The sequence below is a fragment of the Bicyclus anynana genome, chromosome 6 (genome assembly GCF_947172395.1).
Source record: "Bicyclus anynana chromosome 6, ilBicAnyn1.1, whole genome shotgun sequence".
Lineage (NCBI taxonomy): Eukaryota > Metazoa > Arthropoda > Insecta > Lepidoptera > Nymphalidae > Bicyclus > Bicyclus anynana.
In genome coordinates this window covers 13,693,735-13,721,474 of record NC_069088.1, presented here as the reverse complement: position 1 = coordinate 13,721,474, position 27,740 = coordinate 13,693,735, and the positions used below count along the sequence as shown (strand labels likewise).

The following is a 27,740-nucleotide window of genomic DNA, read 5'->3' as shown; positions in this document are numbered from 1 at the left end:
AACTGAGGTAAGCTGTAGAGGGAAATAAACGTGATAGCCCAGTGGATATGACTTCTGCCTCCAATTCCGGAGGGTTCGAATCCGGTCATGGGCAAGCACCTCCAACTTTATAGCTAAGTGTCTCAATAGCTCAACGGTAAGAGCGGTTGGACTCATCACCGAGGGGTGGTGGTTCAATCCTCACCCCGTTGGCCTATTGTCGTACCCACTCCTAGCACAGTCTTTCCCGACTAGTTGGAGGGGAACGAGAATATTGGTCATATTATAAAAAATATGGCAAATATTCTTTAAAAAAAAAGAAAAATAAAAGTGGAAAAACATCGTGAGGAAACCTGTATAGCTGAGAATTTTCTTAAATGTCTGCGTGTGTAAAGTCTGCAAATCCGCATAGGGTCAGCGTGGTGGACCATTTGGCCTAAACCCTCTCATTCTGAGAGAAGACTTGAACTCAGCAATGAGCCGAATATGGATTGATAATGAATAGGGGGTAATCTCTGAATCTACTGAACCGATTTTAAAAATTCTTGTACCAATAGTAAGCTACGTTATTTGTGAATGTCATAGGTTATCTTACCTCTATATTCTCACATGAACGGGAACTACGCAGGTGAAACCGTGAATATGTGATTATGTTAAATTCATTAATGATCACTTAACGTGCTCTCCGAGGCATAGGGTTGTAACCACCAAATCCCCAACTCAGGGCTGAGAATTGTAACCGAATTTCTTAGAAGAAAGAAAACCTCAAAATCTCATAAACCGGACCAGGATTTGAACCCAGAACCTCGTGATCCAAAACCAGATAGGCTATCCACTAGTTACCTACATAAGAACTGTAGGTATCTGGGGGCACAGCAGTGCCCTCGCAAGACGAGCAAAAACAGCGGCACGGCCGTACTATACTTTTCTCGCAGCAATTAAAGCCATTTTCGACTCCTTATAATTTCATTGTAGGTGAAACCAAAAGCCTGAATTTTGAGTAACCAAGCAAGCAGGCTTTGTATAGACACGGTTTATTTTAAAGTTCGTTAAATTTAAACGAGTACTTAGTTTAATAATCATAACTAGTCTTTCCTATTTAATTAACGCCATGCTTGTTCAAATTGCAGAAAAACAAAAATAAAAACAACTAATGTTACTAATGTTTTCTTTTCTTTCATTAATGATCCATTAGCACTTAGCATCCATTAATCCATTTGCAAGAAAAAATAAGTTATTGGTAGAGAGGTGCAGAGGTTCGAACTTCAACTTTGCTTTGCTCCTTACCTTCGTGCCGTTTTAGGGTTCCGTAGACTACAAGGAAGCCTTATAGTTTTGCCTCTCCGTCCGTCCAGGTAGTACGATACGAGGTATACTTACCTAATAGCAAAAATGTCTATAAAGGTTTCCACTGAAAGTTACAGCTTTATGCTATTACTAGTGGACGCCCGCTACTTTGTCCGCGTGGAATTTAGTTTAACACAAATCCTTTGGGAACCATGGATTTTACCTGGATAAAAAGTAGCATAGGTATTAATCCATGCTATAATATATGTCATTACCAAATTTCAGATAATTTGGTTAAGTAGTCGAGGCGTGAAAGAGTAACAAACATTCATATCACTAAAGTTTTCGCAGATCTCGGGAATCCATGGATTTTTTGGGGATAAAAAGTACCCTATGTGTTAATCCAGAGTAAAATCCATTTCCATTAGCCAAATCGCTTCACTGGTAGCGGCTTTAAAGAGTAACAAACATCGAAACATCCATACAAAGTTTCGCGTTTATAATATTAGTAGAATTTGGTCACTGCGCTTTTCTTTTTCTTATATAATTTAGAAGCTTACTTTTAAGTTTTTACTGACCAAATAAAAATATTTTTTATTCTTTCTTTCTTTCTTTCTTAATAGCACGTTAGATTTTTTTTTATTCTTCCCAAGTTAGCCTTTCATTAGGTACAATTTGACCTGATGGTAAGTGATGATGCAATCTAAGATGGAAGCGGAACATCTACACCGCTTTCGTTATACACAACATCGTACCGGAACGCTAAATCGCTCGGCGGTACATCTTTGCCGGTAGAGTGGTAACTAGCCACGACCGAAGCCTCCCACCAGCCAGACCTGGACCATTAATAAGAAAATCCCAATCGGCCCAGCCGATGATCGAACCCAGGACCTCTGTCTCGTAAATCCACCTACGCTCGTTTTAACAAAGCAATATTGTGTAAATTAAAATTCGGGCATCACTCTGAAACTACTGAATAAATTCAAATAAAACTTTTGCTCGGTTTGCGACCATAATATGGAGAAGGTTACAGGATACTTTTTATTGCGAAAATAAAATAAGAAGAGGGTGAAATAGGGCTTGAAAGTTTGTATGGAAAGTCCTTCATTTTAAAAGTTAAAGTTTTAAAAATTTGTTCATAAATCATAAAAAAAATACGAAATATATTGTGATTCAAAAATGTTTTAAATTCAACCCCTAAAGTGGTGAAATAGGGCTTGAAAGTTATCATTGATTTCCACGAAGACGAAGTCGCGGGCGTCCGCTAGTTGTAAGTAAACTAACCTTGTCCGCGTGAGCCAGTTCAATCTCCTTGTGCCAACACAGGATAAGCCCATCTGAATATATCCAGTTATCTGATTGCAATTATTTGAAATAGGACAGACAAGAATAGATTCCAACGTAAAACCAGTATAGATACCTACAATCGCAGACCGAACCGATCTGCCTTCCATTTTTCAATTTTTCATTTTTCATTTTCTTCCGAACCGGTGGTAGAATATTTACAAATAGTTACTAAAGTGTTTTTCAAATAGCATGCGTACGATGACTGTCGCCTGTATGACGTTCATAATACGTACTATTATTGTAAATCGTGGCAAACTTTTAAGAGTGAAACGAACTGTAAGTAGATAAATAAATAATATAATGGAATAAGGTTAGGTTATATATAAATGAAAAATCAAAGTATATATTTAGTAATTTATTATTATTAAAATTTCTTCAATATAAGAATATGTCCGATTCCATCTATATAATACAAAGCATTTAAAAAACAGGATAATACCTACAAAAAATACAACCTTCTGTATCTTTATTTCGGACTCATGTATTAATAATTGTGACAATTCAATTAGACAAGACAACATTTACATTTTTAACAAATATAATAAACGAAATGTTTTAAAATATAAATACACAAGGACGATTAATATGATTTTTTACTTTACACTAGGTGCCGTAAAATCGTAACAATAATTGGGATGAAACTAGATATCTAAAGATCTCGATTAAGATACTCGTATATGATAATTGAGAAAGAATAATTTAAAGGAATAGCTACAATTAATATAATTAACACATTCCATATTTCTATGATTTTAAATTACATGCCTATTTATTTAAAATGTTAGTTTTAATTGTACGTACACAGTTGCCTTTTAACGAGTATTAGAAATTTTAAAATGATTAAACAATAGAAATATTCGGAAATAAGATAAAATATTTGTTTGAAGTTTCTCACATTTTCTTTATTACTTCTATCCACGTTCATTGAAAGAATAATAAATCCGAGATCTTGTATTGCATCCTCATTTAAGAGGTCATTAATTAAAAAAAAAGAATAAATCACCCGGTGTTGCCACTCTATATATGTACACTAAATAAAAAAAAAACATATCAAATAATTCATCTGTAATATTTACAAATAATTCAATTACATAATGTATAATAAAGACATTTGACAAAAGATTTTTATATTTCGTACATAGACAAATCCGAGACCTAATAAAAGATACCAAAAGGTTGAAAATAAAACGCGCTTTGTTAGTTTCAATAAATAGAATTTCTAATGGACTATTTACACATGTTAACGAGAGCGTAGGAGGTTTCAATACCAATTTTCATTCTCGAGGTTGAAACACCAAATGAATAGCACGAAACGTACCACTAAATATCTATATGGACGTAAAATATGGTTGTATCCTTTTAATAATACGGATACGAGATTCTATGATGCGTATGGTTGTCGAATTAACATAGGTACATAATTTAGTAGCAAAAATTATCATATAAATAAATGTGTGTGAAAGAAAAGTGCCCTATTGAAAATACCCCCGCAGGTTTAGAACTTAAGATAAACTACGAGTAATATGGCAAATTAGCAAGGTGAAGCATAAAGCCGAAACCATAAGGCCCTGATCATCATCATCAAGGAAGCTGCAATATAGAATATACTAATATCAAATAAGTAGTCATTTTTTATTAAACACAAACAGTTCAGAAAAACCAGTAACCACGCTTCAAGACCTTACACTACACTATGCTGTTACTTCTGTAGTGTGATTTGACAATACATTTATAAAATATTAAAAGGAGATGGCCCATTTCAGGTCCGCTCTTGTACCCCGTATCATTAAAATTTTAAAAATACAAGGATTTTATTAAACTCTAAATAAGTGAATAAATCTAACTAAATAAAAAGAAATAAACAAAACTAAAACCCAAGTTTTTGAGTTATATCAAGATGGCGCCCATAACTATAACATGAGAGTTGACAGCAAATGTCTAATAGACTACTGCATTGAAAACGTCATCAAACCCATATTAGTGTTGCATTCCTTGGGAGAGAATGAATATTATTTCGAAAGAATTAAAGTAAATTCATAGATTTTGTACAACCAAAAATTTTAAAAAAATATTTTCCTTTATTTCCGCCAGGGTACAATGACTGATCCTGGTCTACATACAATTTTGGACCATCTCCTTTTATGTGATTTATACTTTCAACCAAACTTATTTACCTAAATCTACAGGATATAAACTGTTTTTTTTAAAAGGGGCATTCTTCCAGGACACTACACGTTTCCACTTGATTAAATTTGACGCCAACAATGATAGGATGATATTAAGAGGAATCAGATTAGATGGAACAGACCAGACACCTGGAGAACCGACCAGGAGGATATTATATGATAAAAATCTTCGCACCACAGAAGTTGCTTTTAGGATGAGAGCTTTATAAAAAAAGCAAGTAAAAAATCACATGTAACATACTGTTACAAACAACGAGACACTACATACATTCAAGGTGTTATAATATTGTATAATTTCAATTTTAGAGTATTTGGAAGAGCTTTTTCAGCTCGACCATCAATTGCCAATCAGTTTTGATGAGATCGTCCCTGAAGTAATCCTTGCAAGCGTCGATACTTGCGCGCGATATCTGAAACAAAGACATTTTGATGAGCAAAGCTACTGAAACATTACAAAAACTGTAGCATATTTAAATATTCTTTCGTAACACCTCAGTGTCCATTGTTAGCTTAGAAATAAGTTATGTTTTCTACTCAAACACGCTTAAATTTTGCAATCAATTATCATTTAATATTATCAGTATCTTAATTACTACCAAAGTTTGTACAAAATAACATTATTTATATTATAATATGTATTCTATGTATATGTATTTTAAAAAGATCGATATTTCAGAATATTATTTTAAATTGTGAATAGCTCAATTTTGACTACTGGCAATTATAACAGAATGTCAATTGAGTATCATATTTTTCCTTCATTAAACACGGGTACATAAGAAGTCAAATAATCTCTATTGGGCCAAAATCTATCCTAAGCATGACATGAATTTCATGAGGTTCGTAAGTTAACTATGTTTAGACTACTTGTATTTCCTATACATATGTTTTCTGTGCTAGCATTGATTTCCATATCTTTATAAAGTTTCTACCATTCAACTATGTATGATAATTATTTTTCTTTACGACTAAGTAATATATTACTTCATCTAAAAAAATATAGTTGGAGTACTATTGAAAAAAAATCTCTAACAAAGGAATATTCTTGTAAGTGTTCGCATTTATAACGCCGGGGTATTTGTTCAGCTATAAATAGCTTCCATGAATGTACAGGGGTTTCCATTCAGGTCGACCCAGTTTCGGCGCATCGATTCAGCTTCCCGGGGTTGAATGAGGGGATGACGTCACTGGGAAAATAGATCAGGTTGTGCAAGCAGCAACTGGGTCATGACCTGACACCCCTCCGCTGCACCAGCCCCTCAACTATGACGTCATTGAATGAACGGGAAATATAATTCCATGTCAAGGATGTAGCTAAATTCGATATGGGTGAGTCCGGGAAAATATTACAGCACAATATTTTATGTATAACATTTCTGTTCGGTTGATGGAACAGAAATGATAAATGAATATTTTAACAAACGTTTTGAAATTAATGTTATTCAGTCAATTAACATTTAATTAAAATCATACTTTTGTATTAATTAATAAAACAGAATATTTATGAGCAACAATTTTGGCTAGGTAGCTTGGTTTATGACATATTTTATTTACTCTAAAAAAATTGTTACATTTGGGATTTTATTACAGGTTCAATGCTGCCGATTTTTAAAATGTATTTACTGTGATGTGTATAATATATGTGACTTATAATCATTATTTTAAATAGTGTATAAATATCAACAACAAATATATATTGGCCATTCAAATTGAAATTAAATTTTTATCCCTACTTTATTTAATAAAATTGCAAAATATGAATAACATGAGAGAAAAGTAACACACGCATAAAATTCTACTTTAACAGAGTAACGCAATAAATATTCAAAGAATAATAAATCTTTGAGAAAAAAAAAAAATGAAAAATCAAAGTATATAAGTAATAAATATTCAAAGAATAATAAATCTTTGAGAAAAAAAAAAAAAAAAAAAAAAAAAAAAAAACAGAAAACCATTCACAGATTTCCACGAAACGTACTTTTCGTCGAGCTCATGATGAATTGCACGTAAACACAAATGGAAACAATGAGAGATTACATAAAGCAACGCTTCTGAATGACGAGCGTGCAGCGAGGTTGCCATATTTCATCAATGAAGCCCGCGTTGCGAAAATATCAATGGAGCTCTGAAGATTTGACCCGGTCAATGTAGCTGTGTGCTGTGCGCACTGCATGCCATGGCGAATGCGCGTGTGTGTGTTAGCAACAGCGATTCGTATACTCGGTCTTAGCTATTGCAAACTTTTAACATGGCCTGTGGATCAAAACTCAATTCGAAGTTCGATTAGTCTCAAAGGACAACAGGCACAATATGACCCAATTAGTGAAAAATAGCGAAAAAAATTCATGTTTTTTACTGTGGGAGTAAAAAGTCAATAAAAAATCCGATGCTAATGCTAGATATCGTAACAAGAGCTTTGACGAATTGCACGGTTTAATGAATTGAATCATCATTACGGTAACTATTATTTGATGAACAAGTGACGCAGTGGGTAGTGACCCTTACTTCTGCATCCAAGAACGTGGGTTCGATTCCCACAGCTGGAAAATATGTCAATCCCCACAATAATGCGACCATTGGGTATTATCGTAAATTAGAATCCTTCACATATCTATTCCATTAGTTATTATCGTAAATTAGAGTCCTTCTTATATCTATTTCTCTTCATTTTATATCAGTACCGCCTGGATATAGTTTTCATATTTTGATGTAGGAACTTATGTAGTGAGGCACAATTTTGTTTTTTTCTTTCTTTATTTCTTTTCTTTTCTTTCTTTAGTACCAATAGTACATACCCCCAATGATGATGTATATCAATGTAAAGGATACTAAGTAAATCGATAAGTTTTATAATAATGCAAGTTTTGTCGCTTTCTTTCTTTGTGTCAAATGACAAAGACAAATTGTGTGAGAAATCTATCCGACTTATAACAGGGGACTAATTCACTATCTTTGACTATGCTAGTTGACTTAAACAAAACTGAGATTCTATGTAACAAATGTCATCCGGTGCTTATTGGTACATCATACAGTGTAAATTGTTTTGATGTTTATTTTAATAGGTTGATAATAAGGACTAAAATAGTGAATACGCCAGCAGAAGGTGGTGAAACTTGTGATGAATGAAGACGTTTTGACAGATGTCAATATTAAAATAAATGCTTGGACAGAGTATAGTGCTCAAGACTAAGCGATCGTTGTGTGCACATGACCTCATGTCGTGACGCTACTGTTGCATGTGAATACACAAAGCTAAGCCTTCTTATGCGCTAGTGTGCAGGTTTATGCGCTTGTGTGCAAGTTTATCTCACTTGGATTTTATACGTACTTGTTGACTAATTGAATTGTAAATTTTAAACTGGTATTATCATATTTTCGTTGTACGTAATATGTTTCCGCTAGAGTATTTATGATGCGATGATGAATATTAAAATATCGAATCTATAGATGCGTATAGGGTGAATTATTGAATGTTACCGTGGAACCTGGGTGTCAACTCTGGACTTTTATTGGAAATTCGTTTTTAGAAAGAAAGCTCAAAATTTATTTCAAAGTTAAATGAGTATTTAAGTTGATATTATTGTTATTTTCATACATATTTTAATTGTAAAGATGTAAATTTTAAATGGTGAAATTGTCTTTTGAATCATTAAATACTTAATAAATAATTTGCATGCCTAATTGGCAAGATACATTTACCATCTACATCTACCGACCACCTGTATAAATAATGCATGTATCTGCAAAGAAATAAATTGATTGATTGATTGATTGATTGATAGTCCGACACAGAATTCTAATCCTCATAATCTGATGCCACTAAAGCACTAAGCCAGTGGAACAACGAATCAGTCCACTGGTTAGAGTTCACCAATTAATTAATATACGTATCATCATTATCAACCCTTCGGCTCACTGCTCAACTCAAGTCTCCTCTCAGTATAGGAGGGGTAAGGCCAATAGTCCACCAACACTGGCCCAATGCGGATTGGCAAACTTCACACACTCTGTGAATCAAGAAAATTCTCTGGTATGCAGATTTCCTCACGATGTTTTTCCTCCACCGTTTGAGACACGTGATATTTTAATTTCTTAAAATGTACACAACTGAAAAGTGCATGCCCCGGAACGGATTCGAACGCCCACCCTCCGGAATCAGAGACAGAGGCTATATCCACTGGGCTATCACGGCTCTCTTACGAAATACGTATAGAATTTACTTTATTATACAGCTACTAATTTTAGATTTTATTATGTACAGATGAACAAAATCTAGTCGAAAATTGGCAATCTTTTAAGTGGCGGAAGAGTAAACGTCTACAACAGAGTAGCTCATTGATTGTTGACTCATTAAGAACTCGAAAAAACAACACTAAAATTGCGCGCACTTCAATTTAAACGTTGCGACTGGGCAGAGTTCCAAACGCTGATTTTCATGGACTAGGTCGACAGATTTAGAAGTTATGAATGAATTTTATAGAAACACACTAGCAAATGGCCCCAACTTTGTCATCATAATTTTCGTGTCTGCACAATCGTATATCTAAGATAACGTGCCTTAAACAATTCGTCAACTAAATTCAAAGAATCTAAAAACAGATAAATCTTACATATACAATTTTCAAATAATATGTTTTTATGTGACGATTAGCAACTTAATCGTAATTCATTGATTATTATTATTCATTTGTCGTTAAAAGTTATTTTTAGGTGTCGTGAAATTTTATTTCATCACATAATTCAAATACTTCTATTTCAAAGTAGGCCCTTTGTGAAACAAATAGTCTACTTGGCTATTATAATAACTTTAAAATCGGAAATCAAATTCAATTGAAAGGAGCTGGCTGGGAAGGAAACTTAGTGATCTTTCTGTAAGTTACATGTATAGTTTCCATTTGCGTTTAAAATTTACAATTGTACATTTTTCATAGTAATTACATCACAAATAAACAAAATTAGATTAAGAGATTTAGAGTAGGATTTAACTAGATTTAGAGCTAGCTAAATACAAAGATTATAAAATAGAAATATGACACTAGCGCGTAAACAACGAAAGTTAGTTAAACGAAAACAAATATAATACTCAAATATTGTATAAAATGTAGAAATGAGTGTTCAGAAAGTGTAAAAACGGTATATACATAAATATACATATAATGGAATTAAACGCAAAAATGTGCATACGTTCGCTCATTGGAGTAGCTAAGTTCGGATCACTTTTTGCGGTGATTTTGAAGGTACGCATCTGTCTATAATCTATACTAATCTATACTAATATTATAAAGCTGAAGAGTTTGTTTGGTTGAACGCGCTAATCTCAGGAACTACTGGTCCGATTTGAAAAATTCTTTCAGTGTTAGATAGCGCATTTATCGAGGAAGGCTATAGGCTATATATTATCCCCGTATTCTCACGGGAACGGGAACCACGTGGGTGAAACCGCGCGGCGTCAGCTAGTACAAAATATCTTGAGCTTCTGTCTATAAGCAATTTGATCATGTACAAAACTGACATTTCCTGTGACCAGAAACGATCAAACTAGTACTCTTTCTCGAGTTTTTTTCGATGATTTATCACCTTTGATCCGTTCATTCGTGCATACCGGCAAAGCTGTTAGCGAATCCATAAATTTTACATTACTGGGACGCGGTACAGGAAGTTCTCCAACATAATAATAGCGTAGAGTAGCTCCAATAACGCCACATGTTCCAACAATGTAAACACTTCTGGAACTTTCTCAGCGAGATTAGAAATAAACCTCAATAACTTCTATAGATATCCTATTAGTTCACTTTGTGTGGTCGTGGGAAAATTTTCCAAGGTCCCCACTTACATAGAGTGTAGATAGGTCCAGCTCTTGTGTGCAATCGATAAACAAGGTCGCCCCATACAGTTGTTTCCCAAATTATGATTGGATACTACCAAGTAGCAGTGGCGAAGGATTTTTCATTACAAGTTAGCCCTTGACTAAGTAGGTATAAACTCACCTGACGGTAAGTGATGATGCAATCAAAGATGGAAGCGGGCTAACTTGTTAGGAGGAGGATGAAATCCACACCCCTTTCGGTTTCTACACTACATCGTACCGGAACGCTAAATCGCTTGGCGGTACGTCTTTTTTAGAAGCCGAAGCCTCCCACTATCCCGAAAATTCTAATTTGAATAAAGGTAAGCCGTCCCAAAAAAAAAAGGAATTTCATACAGCGTCATACAAACTGCGGTATCTCATATATCTAGATACAATACAACAATGAATATGCATGGATATTTAATGGTAACCCGGCGGGAATCGACTTGCATGAACCCTTCGCCGTTGGCAAGTACATACTAGCAACGAAAGCGATGAATGAAAATCAACTCTTTCATAATCCCGCAATGCGCTTGAATGTAACTGAGTGATCTGATTCACAAATTTTCAAGGCGTTTAAATACCTTGTACCTACTACCGAACAATATCTACATTAAGTTAACTAATATCAGCCACTGGCGATCAAGTAATCTCACATGCCTGCAGCGCTAACGGCTTGGTCGCGATGTGCATCACACCGATCGCGACCAACACACGATCAGTTTTATCGGCTGTCAATCAGTTCATCAAATATATTCAAGAGATAAATCTTACAAACAAAATTTTCAAAATTCATCGTCAATAGATTATTAGTTGGTCGTTAAAAGTTATTTTTAGGTGTCACGAAATTTTATTTCAAATTCATTAATATAATCTATTACATTATTTTTTGATTTTGTATTCAGCCCAATACTTTTGTACTATTATAATATTTTCTGTGCCTATACTGTACATTGGCTTTGTGAACGAGATGGGATGTAAGAAAAAAAAATGTAATTCGGAAAACAGTCGAATCACATACAAATACAGAAATATGTTTAAGGATAAAGATAATCAAGTAACTTGATACGACGACATCACGTCGCCACGTCAAATATAGAAAATATCTTCGAAAAATGTATATTGGCTTTTTGAATAAAGTGTAATTCCAATACTCTCGGCGCTCTTACCTAATGTATGGAAAGCCGTGACGTCACACGTCCAAAAATAAAGCGGCCTTCGCTCTGTGACGGAAAACTGCCGAGTTCATAGCGAGTGCTTTATAAAACGGTGGATTAAAGAAAGATTGATGCTTTCATGTTCCCAGAGATAAAATGTTTTTTTTTTGTCATCAGCTGATACGCACAAAGAGATTGCAGTCATCTTGACGTCAAAATTTATAAACGGTCTATTAGTTTTAGCCCTCATTCGCACGAGAGATTTTTAACGAAAGTAAAAACTCTATCAAATACAACAAATGCATTCTCAAGTATAGGTATGTTCACACGACAGCGTTTTTAAAACACGACGCTTTTTTTTCGAGCAGTATTGCATTTTCAATTTTGGGCGTTGGAAATAGACCTTACTTTACCAATAATTTTCCTCACTAGGGAACTAAAAGAGTGCGAACTCAAGACATCAATAAAGTCACATGATCCAACCACTGAATTGAAAGCAAGAAAAAAGCTTTATTAGTGAATTATGCCACACAACACAATTTGTTCTTTAACAATATCCTGCGATGTGTGGCACAACCCAGTAAACGGATCCAACTCAGCATAATGCTACATACTCTTTAAATAAAAAGAGCATGCAGCGCTGGTTTTCAGTTGGAACCGTTGACCAGATGCCGCCACAAACACAGCACACAACAACCTTATTAACTAAACTAAAATCAACAATAATAATAACTAATAAATAATTGGTTCAGTTGTTTCTATGAAGTTAGACAATACAAGCAAACACATACAAGTAGGTGAATGTGTTGAAGTGCTGGATAAAAAATAAGTGGTGGGTTTATAGGAAGTTCACAAGAAATTTACCCGGCAAAGTCTGGCCCTTGTATTATCATTATTATCACCATCACACATTGTCAATTACATTAAAACGATAACCCTAACAGTGTGATAAAGCGACAAGGCAGCAAGGTACTATCGTCGCCGGTCCCCTCGACCTAGTGACCTGCGAGATCAATGGAGCCGCGGGCGTGGCTGTGCATTCATACTTGCAGCTCAATGAAATGCGGGCAAAGTGGAGTGAAAATAGAATGCTTGTTACGCGCCTTGTCGCGTTCTTTTATGGTGTCACGCAAACGCCTTTGATCATTCATGTTATGCTGAGGAGTTTAGTTGTCATCGAGACTAATTTTTAATTTTAGAATGACGGTTTTTGGGCATTGATTTCTTTTTAATTTTTATAATTAAAGCCAGTCTTATTTACTCATTTTCCAACTCTTTCTTTATATTAATATTTCTTTAAAAAATATCATATAGAATGCTTTAGACTGTTGAAATGTAACCCATTTAAAAGCTCCCACTGAAAATCACTAATACAGTTCTAGTTGTAGATTATAAGTGGAAGACTTCTTTTGTCTAGTAACGTTTTTTTAATATGTAGAGCGAACTAGAATTTCATATCTAAGTTTATTTGGTTCCTTGTATTTGCTACGCATTAGTCAAGTTTTTTTTATCAAATGTAAATTGCAAAGGATAATGGATCGATATATGGCCTAGCCTGATAGATCAATAAAAACTATAATTTTGTCAGTCCATGTTTCTAACTTCCTTCCATAGATAAATAGGTACCTTAGGCAACTATTCAAGTGCTGTTTTTAACTCAGAAAAGCATGTAGATCACGATTATGCATGTCATTGTCATTATCAACCCATATTCGGCTCACTGCTGAGCTCTCTCGCTGAGAGTCTCCTCTCAGAATGAGGGGTTAGGCCAATAGACCACCACGCTGGCCTAATGCGGATTCGCAGACATCACACGCACGCAGAGAATTAAGAAAATTCTCTGGTATGCAGGTTTCCTCACGATGTTTAATGCATGTTGCCAGGAGGTATATTGGTCCATTATTTTGTTATACCCTACTTCCCTTTGGTGTCGAGGATTTTCTGATATTGACTGAAATTTGAATTAATTAAATTTAATTATAGATTTTTCTCAGTTATAATGCTTGATAATCCAATATACGAGTATATTAAGAATATATATTTATTATAATAGCTAATCTATTAAAAAAATACAAGAAAGTTAAAAACAAGCATTTTTTAAATCAGTCGTATCGCGTAAAGCATAATTTTTTAAATTTCTTCCATAAGCAAGATCAATTTTAACAACGTCTCGATTATTTTACTACAGAACTCTGACAGAACATGACTAACATCTTGTTTTACCTAAATTTTAATAATTTTAAGTACGACTGTGGTACGAGTTATGACGCATCGGTATTACATCGGGCAATGCAAGTAAAAAAAATTGGCCAGATACCAAATAATAAGATGTAGGTAACAGGATATCCGTTGTATATCATTAAGGACGTCCTTCGTAATTTAAAGTTCACGTCCAAACTTTTAGAGGTTGTGCAGATTGTACAAAGATGCCCTTTTATTTGAAAATACATACCTAATACTAATATTATAAAGAGGAAAGATTTGATTGTTGTTTTTGTGTATTGAATATGAACCGATTTGAAAATTCATTTAAATTTGAAAATTCATTCACTGTTGAGAACCTACACTATCCCCGAGTGTATCTATGGCCCCCGTAAAGTCAAGCGTGAGCGTATTCACTCTAGAGCCCTGACCACCGGTTGCTTGGGCACTCAAATGTCCTGCAGCGGGAGGGATTTTTTTATAAATTTGTAAAAAAGTGTTTTGTATTCTATTTTTTATTTGTAACATTGTTAAAAATTAAAAGAGCAAATAAATAAATGAGAGGAACTAAAAATATAATAATAATATTAAGCCTTTTATACACATACATCCAAAGTACCAACCAGCTTTAAAATTTATTCTTATTTATATAACTAGAAAGAGCATCTCGCAGAGCAAATTCGCTTGAATCATGCCCTAAATCTATATCATATACCGAAGCTTATAGTTGCTAAGACTCTTGTGCTTGCAATATCTCCGGCAAACGCACCCTCTATACCACGATTCAGCTTGTTAGTTGGAACTGAGACTTTTGAGATCAGCTTTCGTAAAGAGCCTTAATATTCGTCCGAAAACCTTTTGACAATATCTCTGCTGAAGTTAGTAGTAATGTGGTCTCAACAGTGAGATCAGATCGGATCACTTTAGGATTTTATATTTTCTAAATTGGCTCTGGTCTGCCAAGCGACTTAGCGTTCCGGTACGATGCCGCATTGAAACTGTCAGAGGTATATAATTATCAAGCCATATTCGGCTCATGAGCTGAGCTCGAGTCTCCTCTCAATCGATCAATCAAATGAGAGGGGCTAGGCCAATAGTCCACCACGCTGGCATTGGCGGATTGGCAGACTTCACACACGCAGATAATTAAGAAAATTCTCTGGTATGCAGGTTTCCTCACAATTTTTTTCTTTCACCGTTTGAGACACGTGAGAAATTAAATAATTTCTTAAAATGCAAACAACTGAAAAGTTAGAGGTACACGCTTCGAACCGGATTCGAACCCACACCCTCCGGAATCGGAGGCAGAAGTTATCACGACTCAGTCAGCCTGTCAGAGGTATGGGTAGAATAAACTTGCACCTCTTCCAAGTAAGCCCGTCAAATATCAGATGTGATCCAGTGGCGTAGCGTGCCTTGGAAGGGGCCCTGTATCAAAATTAGTTGGGGGGCCCAGAGTAAAGATTTCTCACATAAGAAATAAAAATGCTTGCTTAAAGTAAAAATATGTAGGATGTTTAAATTTTTGGGTGCACGCTTTACCTTTAAAATATATTGCCTTTTTGATTTTTGTCATTTTTAAAGTGAAACTCTGTCGGCAGTTGTTAATATGATTTTTTTCTGGGTAGCACCAGAATAACAGTGGAATTCAAAGACGTTGTGGGGACGCTCCCAGGGGATCGTTTACCCGCTAAGTGTCGAATTTAAACTCTATGTGTTTGCGAATTTGACACTCAGCCAGTGAAGTATCCCTGCGACGTCTGTGAATTCGTCTATGAAAGTAATTGACCTTGTGAATAAGATTTTACGAATTTTTGCTTTTACGCGTAAGGGGTCTCTGTGGTGCGTATCATTGACTAGCTGACGCCGCGCGGTTTCACCCGCGTGTTTCCCGTTTCCGTAGGAATACGGGGATTACATATAACCTATAGCCTTCCTCGATAAATGGGCTATCTAACACTGAAAAAATTTTTCAAATCGGATCAGTAGTTCTTGAGATTAGCGCGTTCAATCAAACAAACAAACTCTTCAGCTTTATAATATTATTATAGATACGGCTCGGCTGATACGGCGGTAGCTCTAGCTACGCCCCTGATGTGATCGTAGTCAAGGGCTAACGAAAAAACAATACGTTTTGCAATTAAATGCAGTCTGATGGTATATTTTGTAGTCTGTATATGGAATGGACGTCAGCGATTGTTCGAGTTCGAGGTATCAGGTATACAATGCGCAAATATCAATACGGCCAGCGTGTGTTGTTAATAGTTTGCGCTATACATCCGTTCTATTCCCGTAACCAAACATTTGAACTTCGGATGTGCTGTTAAGGGACATGCAAACTGTTATATTTTACGCCGGTGATATATGATGCACTGCCGTGCTAATTTTATAGTGTCTATGGTTGAAAATAAATTATTATATATTATTATTATGTTAAAAATGCGGTTAACATTCTTTAAGATATAACATGCAAAACTGGTATAACTAAGGAAACGACGGTTATAAAAAGTAACGATAATTATGCGTCTATAAAACTTTCACGCACGTTCCTTTGAGAACGTTTACAAATAAAAAAAAGCTAATTCATTTCGATGAAATATATTTACAGCTTAGCTTTGATGTTATTTCTATAGGGGCTTTATAAATAGACAATGTTTTGCGCGTTCAATACGTATCTATATAAATAAGTAGCAGACTTCCCGCGGATTCACCCGCGTAGTTCCTTTTTTTTCTTTTTCGTGTTGAGTAAGTGCCGATGGCTCCATGTGGGACCACTACGGCGACACCGGGGGGTTTGAACGAGCGCAAAAGCATCGCCTGATGAGACCCGAAGGTTGAAATAAAGATGAGGACGTAACGACTCTCTAAGGGCGTCTCCTATGAGACTCGGACCTCGGCTTAGAGGGCCATTCGGGAGGGGTAACCGTGACCTGAGTGAATCAGTCCGGACGCCCCCAAGATCGTGAGTTAGAAAACCCACGTCCGAGAGACTTTAGATATCGGGACCTCGTCTTCGCCGGCGAAGACGCTGCGTTGCTTGTGATTATGTTGCCCGGGAAGCATTGTCGGTCGTCCTGTCATCGTCTGGATCGTAAAGGATACGTAGTTCCTATTCCCGTAAGTAAGGGAGAAAAATGTAGTTTGTGACACTCGCAAATAACGTGGCTTTCTATTAGTGAAAGACTTTTCATAATCGGTTTAGTAGATCGAGAGCTTACCCCTTAAAATCTCACTGCGTCCAAACACACAAAGTTTACCTCTATGTAATATTAATGATCTAGATAGATTTGTAGCTGAATCAGAGGTTTTCAAATTATCTACATATAGATAGGTATTAGTTTAGTTTTTATATTTTTCGGTAATTGTAGGCTATTCCTATAGTTAGCATACCCAAAAAAACGAACTTCGTCGTGGAAAACTACTGCCATTTTACAACGATAAATTTTTTTTTGTTACTACGTACGCATTATTTTATGTAAATAAAAAACTAATATAACGGATGTTATGCATCAACGAAAGTTATTAGTTTGCTATTCTTCCAAAGCGTCACTTCACTTTTGGATGTAGGTACTCGTAATGTTTATGTAAATATATATTATGTTGTACTAGCGGACAGTTTTTTACAAATCCCGCGGGAACCATAGATATTTCCAAGATGAAAAACCTATGTGTTAATCCAGAGTAATATATATTTCCATTCCAAATTGCAGCCAAATCGCTTCAGTAGCATCAGTGCAAAGTAGGAACAAACATACACACTTATACACAAATTTTCGCCTTTATAATATTAGTGTGATGGTACAGTGTTGAGCAATATAATTGTTTAGTAAGTATTTTTTTCGATATATGATTATATTTATACAAATAAATACTCGTACAATTAGCAAAATCGGCTGGCAAAATGTCACGTGCCCTCGGTTCCAGAGGCCAAAACAGTTACAAAATAATAAATATCTCTGGATCTACTGATCAGATTTTGAACCACTAGAAAGCCATGTGGCTTATTTGCGAGTGTCATAGGCTATATTTTATCCCTATATTCTCAGGGAAACGAGAACTACGCGATTGAAACTGCGGGCCGGCCGTTAGTCTAAACTAATATTATAAAGAGGTAAGTTTGTGGTATTTTAGGGGGTAATCTCTGGATCTACTGAATCGATTTTGGAAATTCTTTTACCACTAGAAAGTCACACTATTTGCGAGTATCGTAGGCTATATTTTATCCCCATATTCTCACGGGAACGGGAACTACGCGGCTGAAAGTCGTTTAGGTTTGAATAAAGGTGGACTGAACAAAAATATAAACAGGCATAAAATTATCAAAGTGCAAGTATTTATTATTCCGATAAACAAATTGGTGTTTTATGAGCATTATCAATTTGAAAAAAAAAACACAACTTGAAAGCTTTTTAGACTGTAGTTCTAAAGCCGGGAAATGTTTATATAACTATTCCAGTTTTTATAGCATTGAAATTTAAAAAAAAATCACGTGATTATATTGAATACTAGCGGACGCCCGCAACTTCGTCCACGTGATATTTGGTTTTACAAAAATCCCACTAGGATAGAAATTAGTCTATAATATGTTGCTCAATAACCTCCTCTATCTTACATTAAACATCCCATTAAAATCCGTTCAGCAGGACAAACAAAAAGACAGAAATTCAGACAGACCGACAAAAAATTTATAAAAGCTTGACTATGTTTTAGTATTGTGTAAATAAGTGCTTGAAAAAACACAATTTTATTCTATTATATTTTATACCTCCGTATTGATGATAAATAATGTATATTAATTTATTGCATTACTTTGAAGTTAGGCAGAATTTTTTTATGCATAGGAAAGTTTATGAAGTATATTTGTCTATTGAAATGTGTAGCTAAGTAGAACGTATCCACTTGCTCGTGACGTCACCACGAGCCGAGTGACACAAGTGACAAAGTGTTGTTCGCACTGACCTTGCTGACTAGGAAGTCGGTCTCGTCGAAGTGTCGGCCGAACATCTTGGGCGACTCGCCGGGGATGGGCTCGATCTTGATGCACACCTCCTGCCCCTTGCGCGCCGTCTCCACTTGCTCGTGACGTCACCACGAGTCGAGTGACACAAGTGACAAAGTGTTGTTCGCACTGACCTTGCTGACTAGGAAGTCGGTCTCGTCGAAGTGTCGGCCGAACATCTTGGGCGACTCGCCGGGGATGGGCTCGATCTTGATGCACACCTCCTGCCCCTTGCGTGCCGTCTCCACTTGCTCGTGACGTCACCACGAGTCGAGTGACACAAGTGACAAAGTGTTGTTCGCACTGACCTTGCTGACTAGGAAGTCGGTCTCGTCGAAGTGTCGGCCGAACATCTTGGGCGACTCGCCGGGGATGGGCTCGATCTTGATGCACACCTCCTGCCCCTTGCGTGCCGTCTCCACTTGCTCGTGACGTCACCACGAGTCGAGAGACACAAGTGACAAAGTGTTGTTCGCACTGACCTTGCTGACTAGGAAGTCGGTCTCGTCGAAGTGTCGGCCGAACATCTTGGGCGACTCGCCGGGGATGGGCTCGATCTTGATGCACACCTCCTGCCCCTTGCGCGCCGTCTCCACTTGCTCGTGACGTAACCACGAGTCGAGTGACACAAGTGACAAAGTGTCGTTCGCACTGACCTTGCTGACTAGGAAGTCGGTCTCGTCGAAGTGTCGGCCGAACATCTTGGGCGACTCGCCGGGGATGGGCTCGATCTTGATGCACACCTCCTGCCCCTTGCGCGCTGTCTCCACTTGCTCGTGACGTCACCACGAGTCGAGTGACACAAGTGACAAAGTGTTGTTCGCACTGACCTTGCTGACTAGGAAGTCGGTCTCGTCGAAGTGTCGGCCGAACATCTTGGGCGACTCGCCGGGGATGGGCTCGATCTTGATGCACACCTCCTGCCCCTTGCGCGCCGTCTCCACTTGCTTGTGGTTCACCTCGATTGACGTCACCACACCAAGTTCCACGAACTGAACCAAAACAAAAAAAAACATTATCACCAATTTTTAAACTTTATCCAAAGCACCTAATGAAAAGATCTATTAGATGGAGAGGCAACATTAATAAATCCAATGGTAAATTGTTGTTTTCTTCTATTTCCTTAAGAAATGTATCTTCTACATTTATAATCTATGCTAAACTCAAACTAACTTCAAATTGTGCATCGCGCGTTATCTCAACATTTCAACCCACAGTAATGCTTACTTTATTAATACTAATATTAAAAAAGTTTGTCTGTATATTATCTTTTCACTGTTCATATTATCTTTAAACTAAACAGATTTTGATAAAAGGTGCACGCCCGCGACTTCATCCGCGTGGAATTCAGTTTTGCGCAAATGTCGCAAAAACCATAGATTTTTTCGGGATAAAACGTAGCCTATGTGTTAATCCCGGGTATAATCTATCTTCGTTTTAAATTTCAACTAAATCGGTTCAGTAGTTGCGGCGTTAAAGAGTAACAAACATCCAAACATACATCCAAACACACATCCAAACAAACTTTCGCGTTTATAATATTAGTAGGATGAAACTCTAAAAACAACGAACCTCTTTACTGGGAACGCATATCGGCGTCCCCTCTTTAACAACGCCAGCTTCCACCATAACACCGGCGACGATAGGGTCTCGCGAGTTGAACACGAACTGCGGCATTATCTGAAACAAACACGAATTTACATCTCGATTCACGATTATAAAAGGCAAATAAGTCGTTTTTTACTCCATCCATTCATTTTATTCATTTATTTGTACAGATTAACAGTATAATTATGCATTCGACCATTTTTACGATCCGTGTGCGAAGCCTGCCTCGCTAGACATTATTTTTCTGTCAATATAATCAATGATCTAATGCAATATTTTTCTGTCAATATGATCAATGATCTAATGCAATATTTATCTGTCAATATGATCAACGATCTAATGCAATTATAAAAACTATCTTTAATTGTATCAATGTTTCATAGTTGTAATCGTGTTCGTCAGCGCTGTAAAAATACCTTTTTGTGAAGCTGGATGGTGTAAAAATCGGGCTAAATCTTCTCTAATTTAGTATAAGACATACTAAATCTAAGCTCGTTTTCTCAGAAAATGACAGACAAATTGTTTTCGTGAATTTGGGTGTGATACAGCCACTGTAACCAAATGGCACGACAATTCTCTTTCTACGATCGCAAACGCTTCGAAAACTAGAAAAATGAATGGGAACGACAGATCTTGATCACGTGACCTGTCGATAGCAAATGTCATTCCCATACATATTTCTAGTTTTCGAAACGTTTGCGACTTGCGTTTATAGGGGGCTGGTCCTTTTGTAATTGGTCTGAGGCTAAGGGTCTAAACCAGCGGCATTTTAGCTCACCTTCAGCTTGCAGGGGAAGACGGCGATGTGCTTGAACTCCTCGCGCTTCCTCTGCTTCAGCTCCTCGCGGTACGCCGTGAATTTGTCGAACAGGTGGTAGATGATGTCCGCCGCGAAGATCTTCACGCCGAGGTTGTCGGCCATCTCTTGCGCGTCGCGCTCTATCTGCAACCATATCAATAACATTACTATTTTGAATTTCTAAAAAACCGATAAGCCGCAGAGTGGTGGGTCTAAGTTCCATATTTCCTCTCCTATACATCATCATCATCATACAGATTGACAGTGTAATTCATTTTGTATGGCAATAAAAATCTACAACAAACTTCATTACAGTCTAAAAGGGAAGCCCTGGTCAATATTTTTAATATACAAGTTAAAATTTATATTACATATATATTTAATTAACAAAATTTATTATGATATTCAAGATTATTTTATGGACATTTTGTAATTATTTTAATCCAGCCCTTACAGTAGTATCGCTGTAAAAATGGAGTAACTTCTCCCGTTTTCCCAACATTTCCTTTCACTGCCCTCCTCCTATTGATCGTAGCGTGATGAAAAGTATACTATAACCTGCCCAAGAGTATGTAGAATAATTGTACCAAGTTTCATTAAAATCCGTCGAGTAGTTTTTGTTTCTACAACAAAGATACAGACAGACAGACAGACAAAAATTTTACTGATAGCATTTTTGGCATCAGTATCGATCATTAATCACCCTGTGACAGTTATTTTGGAAATATATTTTATGTACAGAATTGACCTCACTACAAATTTATTATAAGTATAGATATTATAAAAACTGCAAACTTTTATTTAATTACCTTTACATCGAAGGCCAAAATGGTTGCGTACTGCGAGTCGTGTTCCAACATGGCCGACGCTTTCATGACGTCACGCTTCACCACCGGCCCTATCCTGATGGCGGAGTACTGTACACAAAACAAAAATAAATTATAACATTGTTGGCGACACAAATTTATTATATAATATTTAAAATTTTTACATGATTTGTAATTATTATTTCTAGTATTGTGAAAATTAGTTTTTGATAAATCTTTCGGGAACCATGGATTTTTCCGAGATGAAAAGTAAAGTAGCCTATGTGTTAATCCAGAGTGAAATCTATTTCCATTCCAAGTTTTAGCCAAATGAGTATAGTAGTTGCGGTGTTAAAGAGTAACAAACATCCAAACATCCATACAAACTTTCGCATTTATAATATTAATAGGATTAACTGGCCGAAGCAGGGACGCAATGTATACCGTACAAAGGGAAATTGTCAGTTTTGACCACAGAATAATAATAGAATAAAAAAATAGTTACCTATAAACAAATACTCCATATTATTTTTTTAGTTTTTGTGAACAGTTTTTAAAATATTTAAAAACATAAGACGCCATTTTTCTTAAATAATATTGTAAACTGATGCAACGCTTCCTGTCATACTGACTCGAGAATGTATTCGTTTTTGAATTTGTATTTGGAATGGCTGCATCTTATTCTTTAATTTATGCTTTTGACATATATTTGTTTTACTTTTTTTTTTGTCCACAACCTGGATTAAGAAGATCTAAGGTTGTTGGTATTGTGATATATCCGTGGTACTTACAGGAATTTTACTAGTTCTAAGGAACTCAAGCAGCGCCTCGAGCGAGCCGAGCGTGGACGCTTGGACGTACACGCCGCGTTCAGACAGCTTGATGGACGACAGAGCTGACTTTAGCTCTCGGGCCACCTCCTCCCTGCGACAAGCATGCAGTTATAGCTTGGCAACTTCGTTGATGACACTCCCATAATATGCGGGCGACGTGAGGGGAAGAACTGCACGGGTGTGAAATCGTCGCGCGGTTCAGAGGAAAGGATTGCGCGGGTATGAAATCGTTGCGCAGAGGGAAGGATTTCAGGCTCCCGCGGACCATCGGGAGTGTGTCGAACGAATTTGCCAAGCTATAATTAAACTTACTCATCATTATCGGCTTATTTGAACGGCTCACTACAATACCCGACCCTCTACAAAGTTCTCAGCCTAAAGTTGGGAAGTTGGTGGTGATACACCACGTGCTCCGGAGCGCACGTCAAGCCGTCACGTCGGTCGGACAAGTATGAATTGTAGTTAATAAATAGTGTACAAAATTTTCATCTAAAAGACTGCCTAATCCCTTCGAGATATAAAGTGTGGGATATTGCTAACACTTTCATAAGAGGGTGCCCCGAGTGAAGTCGAAGAGATATTGATTGTCTGTTTGCCTTGAATAGGTTCTGAAGGTACTGGACCAATTTGAAAAATATTTTCATCATTAGAATTCTACATTTAGGCTGGTGGGAGGTTTCGGCCGTGGCTCGTTACCACCCTACCGGTAAAGACGTACCGCCAAGCGATTTAGCTTTTCGGTACGATATCATGCAGATATCGAAAAGGGGTGTGGATTTTTATCTTCCTAACAAGTTAGTGCTTCCGTCTTAGATTGCATCACCACTTACCATCAGGTAACATTGTAGTCAAGGGCTAACTTGCAAAAAAAAACATTATCACTGATGAACATAAGCTACGAGGGTAGTAATTATTAAAATAAAATCGCGTACTATCGCTGGACTAAACATACGGTTTAGCGTATGCTAGTAGAAAACATAATAGAAGATAATTTACCACTTACTTTAAAACATCAACTTCATCAGGTTTCTGTGCCACAAGCAAGTTGAGCCCAGCTATAGCTTTCTCTAACTCTTTAGCGGCTATCTTGACTCCCTGAGCAGCTACCACTTCTTTGTGTTCTATGTAGGCATTCTGATTGAAAGGAAAAATCATGGCAATCATTAGCTTCGTTTATCATCATTAACAACCCATATTTGACTCACTGCTGAGCTTGAGTCTCCTCTCAGAATGAGAGGGGTTAGGCCAATAGTCCACCACGCTGGCCCAATGCGGAATGGCAGACTTCACACACGCAGAGAATTAAGAAAATTCTCTGGTATGCAGGTTTCCTCACGATGTTTGCCTTCACCGTCACTTCACACAACTGAAAACTTGGGGGTGCATGCCTCAGACCAGATTCGAACCCACACCCTCCGGAATCGGAGGCAAAGGTCATATACACTGGGCTATCACGGCTCTTGCACTAAATGTTTTGCATCAAAATTTCTAAGTAGAACAGGTAAGATGAGTAATGCCTTTGGTATCTCTGTTCCCAGACATGTATGATTTATGCACCTTCAATTACAAGCGCGCTCCAAGTTAGACCTCATCATCGCTTTCCATCAGGCATGATACTCAAGCGCAAGCCTCATCATCATTCATCATTCAGCTGCTGGACGTTCACAGCTGGACCTGGACAGTTGGACAAAGGCCTCTCTTACAGGTCTCCAAAGAACACGATTCTGAGCCGCGGTATCTCCCTCCCGAGGAGTACCGTTGATCAGGATTGTGTCGATCGTCGTGCCCAGACGTGGTACAACGTACCTTGACCCTGAGCTCCTTCATCGGCTGCGGCATGAGCAGGGACCGTATCTGCGTGACGATGGGCCCGTCCGTACCCACCAGCACCGCGGTGTCGCCCTCCCGCAGAGTGCCGTTGATCAGGATTGTGTCGATCGTCGTGCCCAGACGTGATACAACGTACCTTGACCCTGAGCTCCTTCATCGGCTGCGGCATGAGCAGGGACCGTATCTGCGTGACGATGGGCCCGTCCGTGCCCGCCAGCACCGCGGTGTCGCCCTCCCGCAGAGTGCCGTTGATCAGGATTGTGTCGATCGTCGTGCCCAGACGTGATACAACGTACCTTGACCCTGAGCTCCTTCATCGGCTGCGGCATGAGCAGGGACCGTATCTGCGTGACGATGGGCCCGTCCGTGCCCGCCAGCACCGCGGTGTCGCCCTCTCGCAGAGTGCCGTTGATCAGGATTGTGTCGATCGTCGTGCCCAGACCGGGGATTGCTTTCACCTACAAAAAAAAATTCATTTACATGCCTGCCTGTCTTTTTAGAGCTCTAAAAACCGGGTTTTGCCATATTTCTACTCCCTTCACTTCTGCGACGCCACAGTCAGCGAACAAGTCTTCAGATACATACCTACATTGGTTATTACTGTTAAAATTTAAATTAAAGTATACAAAATTAATCTTATTTTACAAACTTACACATAGTCAAATTACTAACTAATACTCATTGCTTTGTAAAGTTCTTACCTCAAGCACAGTCGCCTGCAATTGGTGCGAGAAAACAAGACGTTTGTGCAGAGGCCCTTCACAAGCCTGGACTATCATGGCGAGTAGGTTGCCCATACCCTCGCCCGTCACTGCCGACGTGGGTACCAGTGACACGTATGTACGTGGGTCAGGGTTCGAGTAGAATAGTGCTGCATTCAGACCCTGGAACAAAATCAAAATCGAGATTTTCAAAAATTTCTTTTATTTGGTAAAAACATTCATTTTCAATACATTTTTTTTTCAGACTATCATAAAAACAATGGTAACAAGTAAAATCGCAAAATAAAATCACAGCTTCTTTGAGTTGTAGACTTTATCGTAGATTCTATGAAAAATAGTAAATTTTAAATAAATAAAGCATGAAATAAGCTTCCATTTTTCATATTAGACGACTAAATAACTAATGTGGGTATATAAATAAACATTACTTTACTGTTTATATCTGCCAACCCCACATTTGCAGTGTAAAAGTAGACAACCTATACTTTTCAATTCTTTTGAGTATATTTCACTAACTACCTAGTACCTATGATATTTTTTAATTAACCAATGAGGGAAGGATTTTAAACAAATTAAAAAAAAATTATAATAATTTAATTGGGCTGCAATTTGACTAGACAACCTATGTGCAATATGTCAATGTAAATAATTACCATTATGATGAGGGTACACAGTTCTTATCTCGTACTAGCAGGCAAAGGTATCTGCACCAAAGAGGTTGACATACTCGTAATTTAAGACAGAGAGCTTTCTTACATACCTGTTCAGCAAACTGTAAGATCACATCTTTGCTTCTCTTCTCGAATTCCAACTGAGTATTTGGCTGTTGCATCTTAAGGATATCTCTCACATCCTTCCTTTGAGCACTCTGCCAGTCGTACAGACGGTCAATTTTGTTCAGTGCCACAATGAACGGTGTCTTCTTCTGTTTCAATAAGTTTATAGACTCGATTGTCTGCGGTTCCAGCCCGTGCATAATATCAACAACCTGAAAAAATATGGAATTTTGTTTACCATATTTAGTCTATTTTAATCTCCCACTACAATGCCAGGGCCACATCGAATCGCAAATGTATAGAAGTGAAAGGTAAATTAAAAATGTACAGGAATGACATTTATTATTGACCAGTCACATAATCAAGTTATTAATCGGATTTGTCATGCCCATACGTTTTTTTAGTTTTCGAAGCGTTAGCTTTTGTAGATAGAGAATCGACGTGCCACATGGCTAATTGCCCAGGCTTCGATCCTTATAGGAGATGGATTATGGAGCTTTAAAGCTACTCTGCTGCAATGGATATTTAAAATTCTATAATGACCTCTGTAAGATGTTAACAATACTGAAAGGGACCGACTGCTTAACTCCAAGCCAAGGGTGTAAAACCACAAGCTTCACAACTAATGGCGATGGTTATTTAAAATTTCTTAAAAGAAAAAAAACAACTCAGAAAACATCATTCTCTGTTTTGTTGCATAAGAAGAAAAAGAGAACGATATTTTCGATTATGCGGCTATTCATCGGCGTTTATCTTTTTCTTTACACGAAATATGTCATTCTAGGATTACAGGCATGTAAATAAATAAATAGTACACGTGAAAAACATTTAGTCATGTAGTAACATGAAACTTACTAAAATGGCAATATCACATAAAGAAGAGCCCCTGTTCCTCAGATTGCTGAAAGATTCGTGGCCGGGCGTGTCGATGATGAGTAAACCTGGCAACTTGAAAGATATTTCATTCACCTGCAAAACAATAAAGACAATTTGGTCATGAAATTACTTTGGAAGATGAACAACTTGAAATATCATTGGAAACTCAATTTTAGACTTTGTTTTTAATGTGAAAATGTTTCACCACTATTTGATAAGTAATGGATAGCATATTCACAAGTTTTGTCTTTGTCATTTGACATGAAGTCAGAGAGTGACACGAACTTACGTTTAGACTATACAACCGTTATCGAAGGTGATGAAATCGGCCTTTCCTCAAACATGCTTGGAAATTTTGACAACCTGGTGGTGGTGGTTCAATCCTCACCCTGTTGATCTATTGTCGTACCCACTCCTAGAACAGTCTTTCCTTCTTTGACTAGTTGGAGGTTTTAAAATAGTATTACACGTAAAATTAACGAAAG

At 37.2% G+C, this 27,740-nt stretch overlaps 1 protein-coding gene across 3 annotated transcripts in view; it reads right to left on the bottom strand.

Moving 5' to 3' along the window:
* Positions 1–2,953: 2,953 nt before the first annotated feature.
* The window catches only part of LOC112056135 (eukaryotic translation initiation factor 5B), a 30,387-nt gene continuing 5,600 nt past the window's right edge, over positions 2,954–27,740 (bottom strand). For 2 of the 3 annotated variants that reach the window (XR_008250906.1, XR_008250905.1), the window contains exons 8-13: positions 27,235–27,348; positions 26,364–26,591; positions 25,583–25,765; positions 25,018–25,339; positions 24,055–24,185; positions 23,010–23,142 (exon numbers count right to left, since the gene is read on the bottom strand). Coding sequence is in view for 1 of the 3 variants with exons in the window: in XM_052882051.1 (XP_052738011.1) it covers positions 5,102–5,209; positions 19,836–19,997; positions 20,578–20,685; positions 21,392–21,556; positions 22,222–22,329; positions 23,010–23,142; positions 24,055–24,185; positions 25,178–25,339; positions 25,583–25,765; positions 26,364–26,591; positions 27,235–27,348 (1,602 nt within the window). In the remaining 2 variants the exon portion in view is untranslated. Of the gene's footprint in view, positions 5,210–19,835; positions 19,998–20,577; positions 20,686–21,391; positions 21,557–22,221; positions 22,330–23,009; positions 23,143–24,054; positions 24,186–25,017; positions 25,340–25,582; positions 25,766–26,363; positions 26,592–27,234; positions 27,349–27,740 lie in introns of those variants that run through there. The other variant, XM_052882051.1, reaches the window with a different exon arrangement.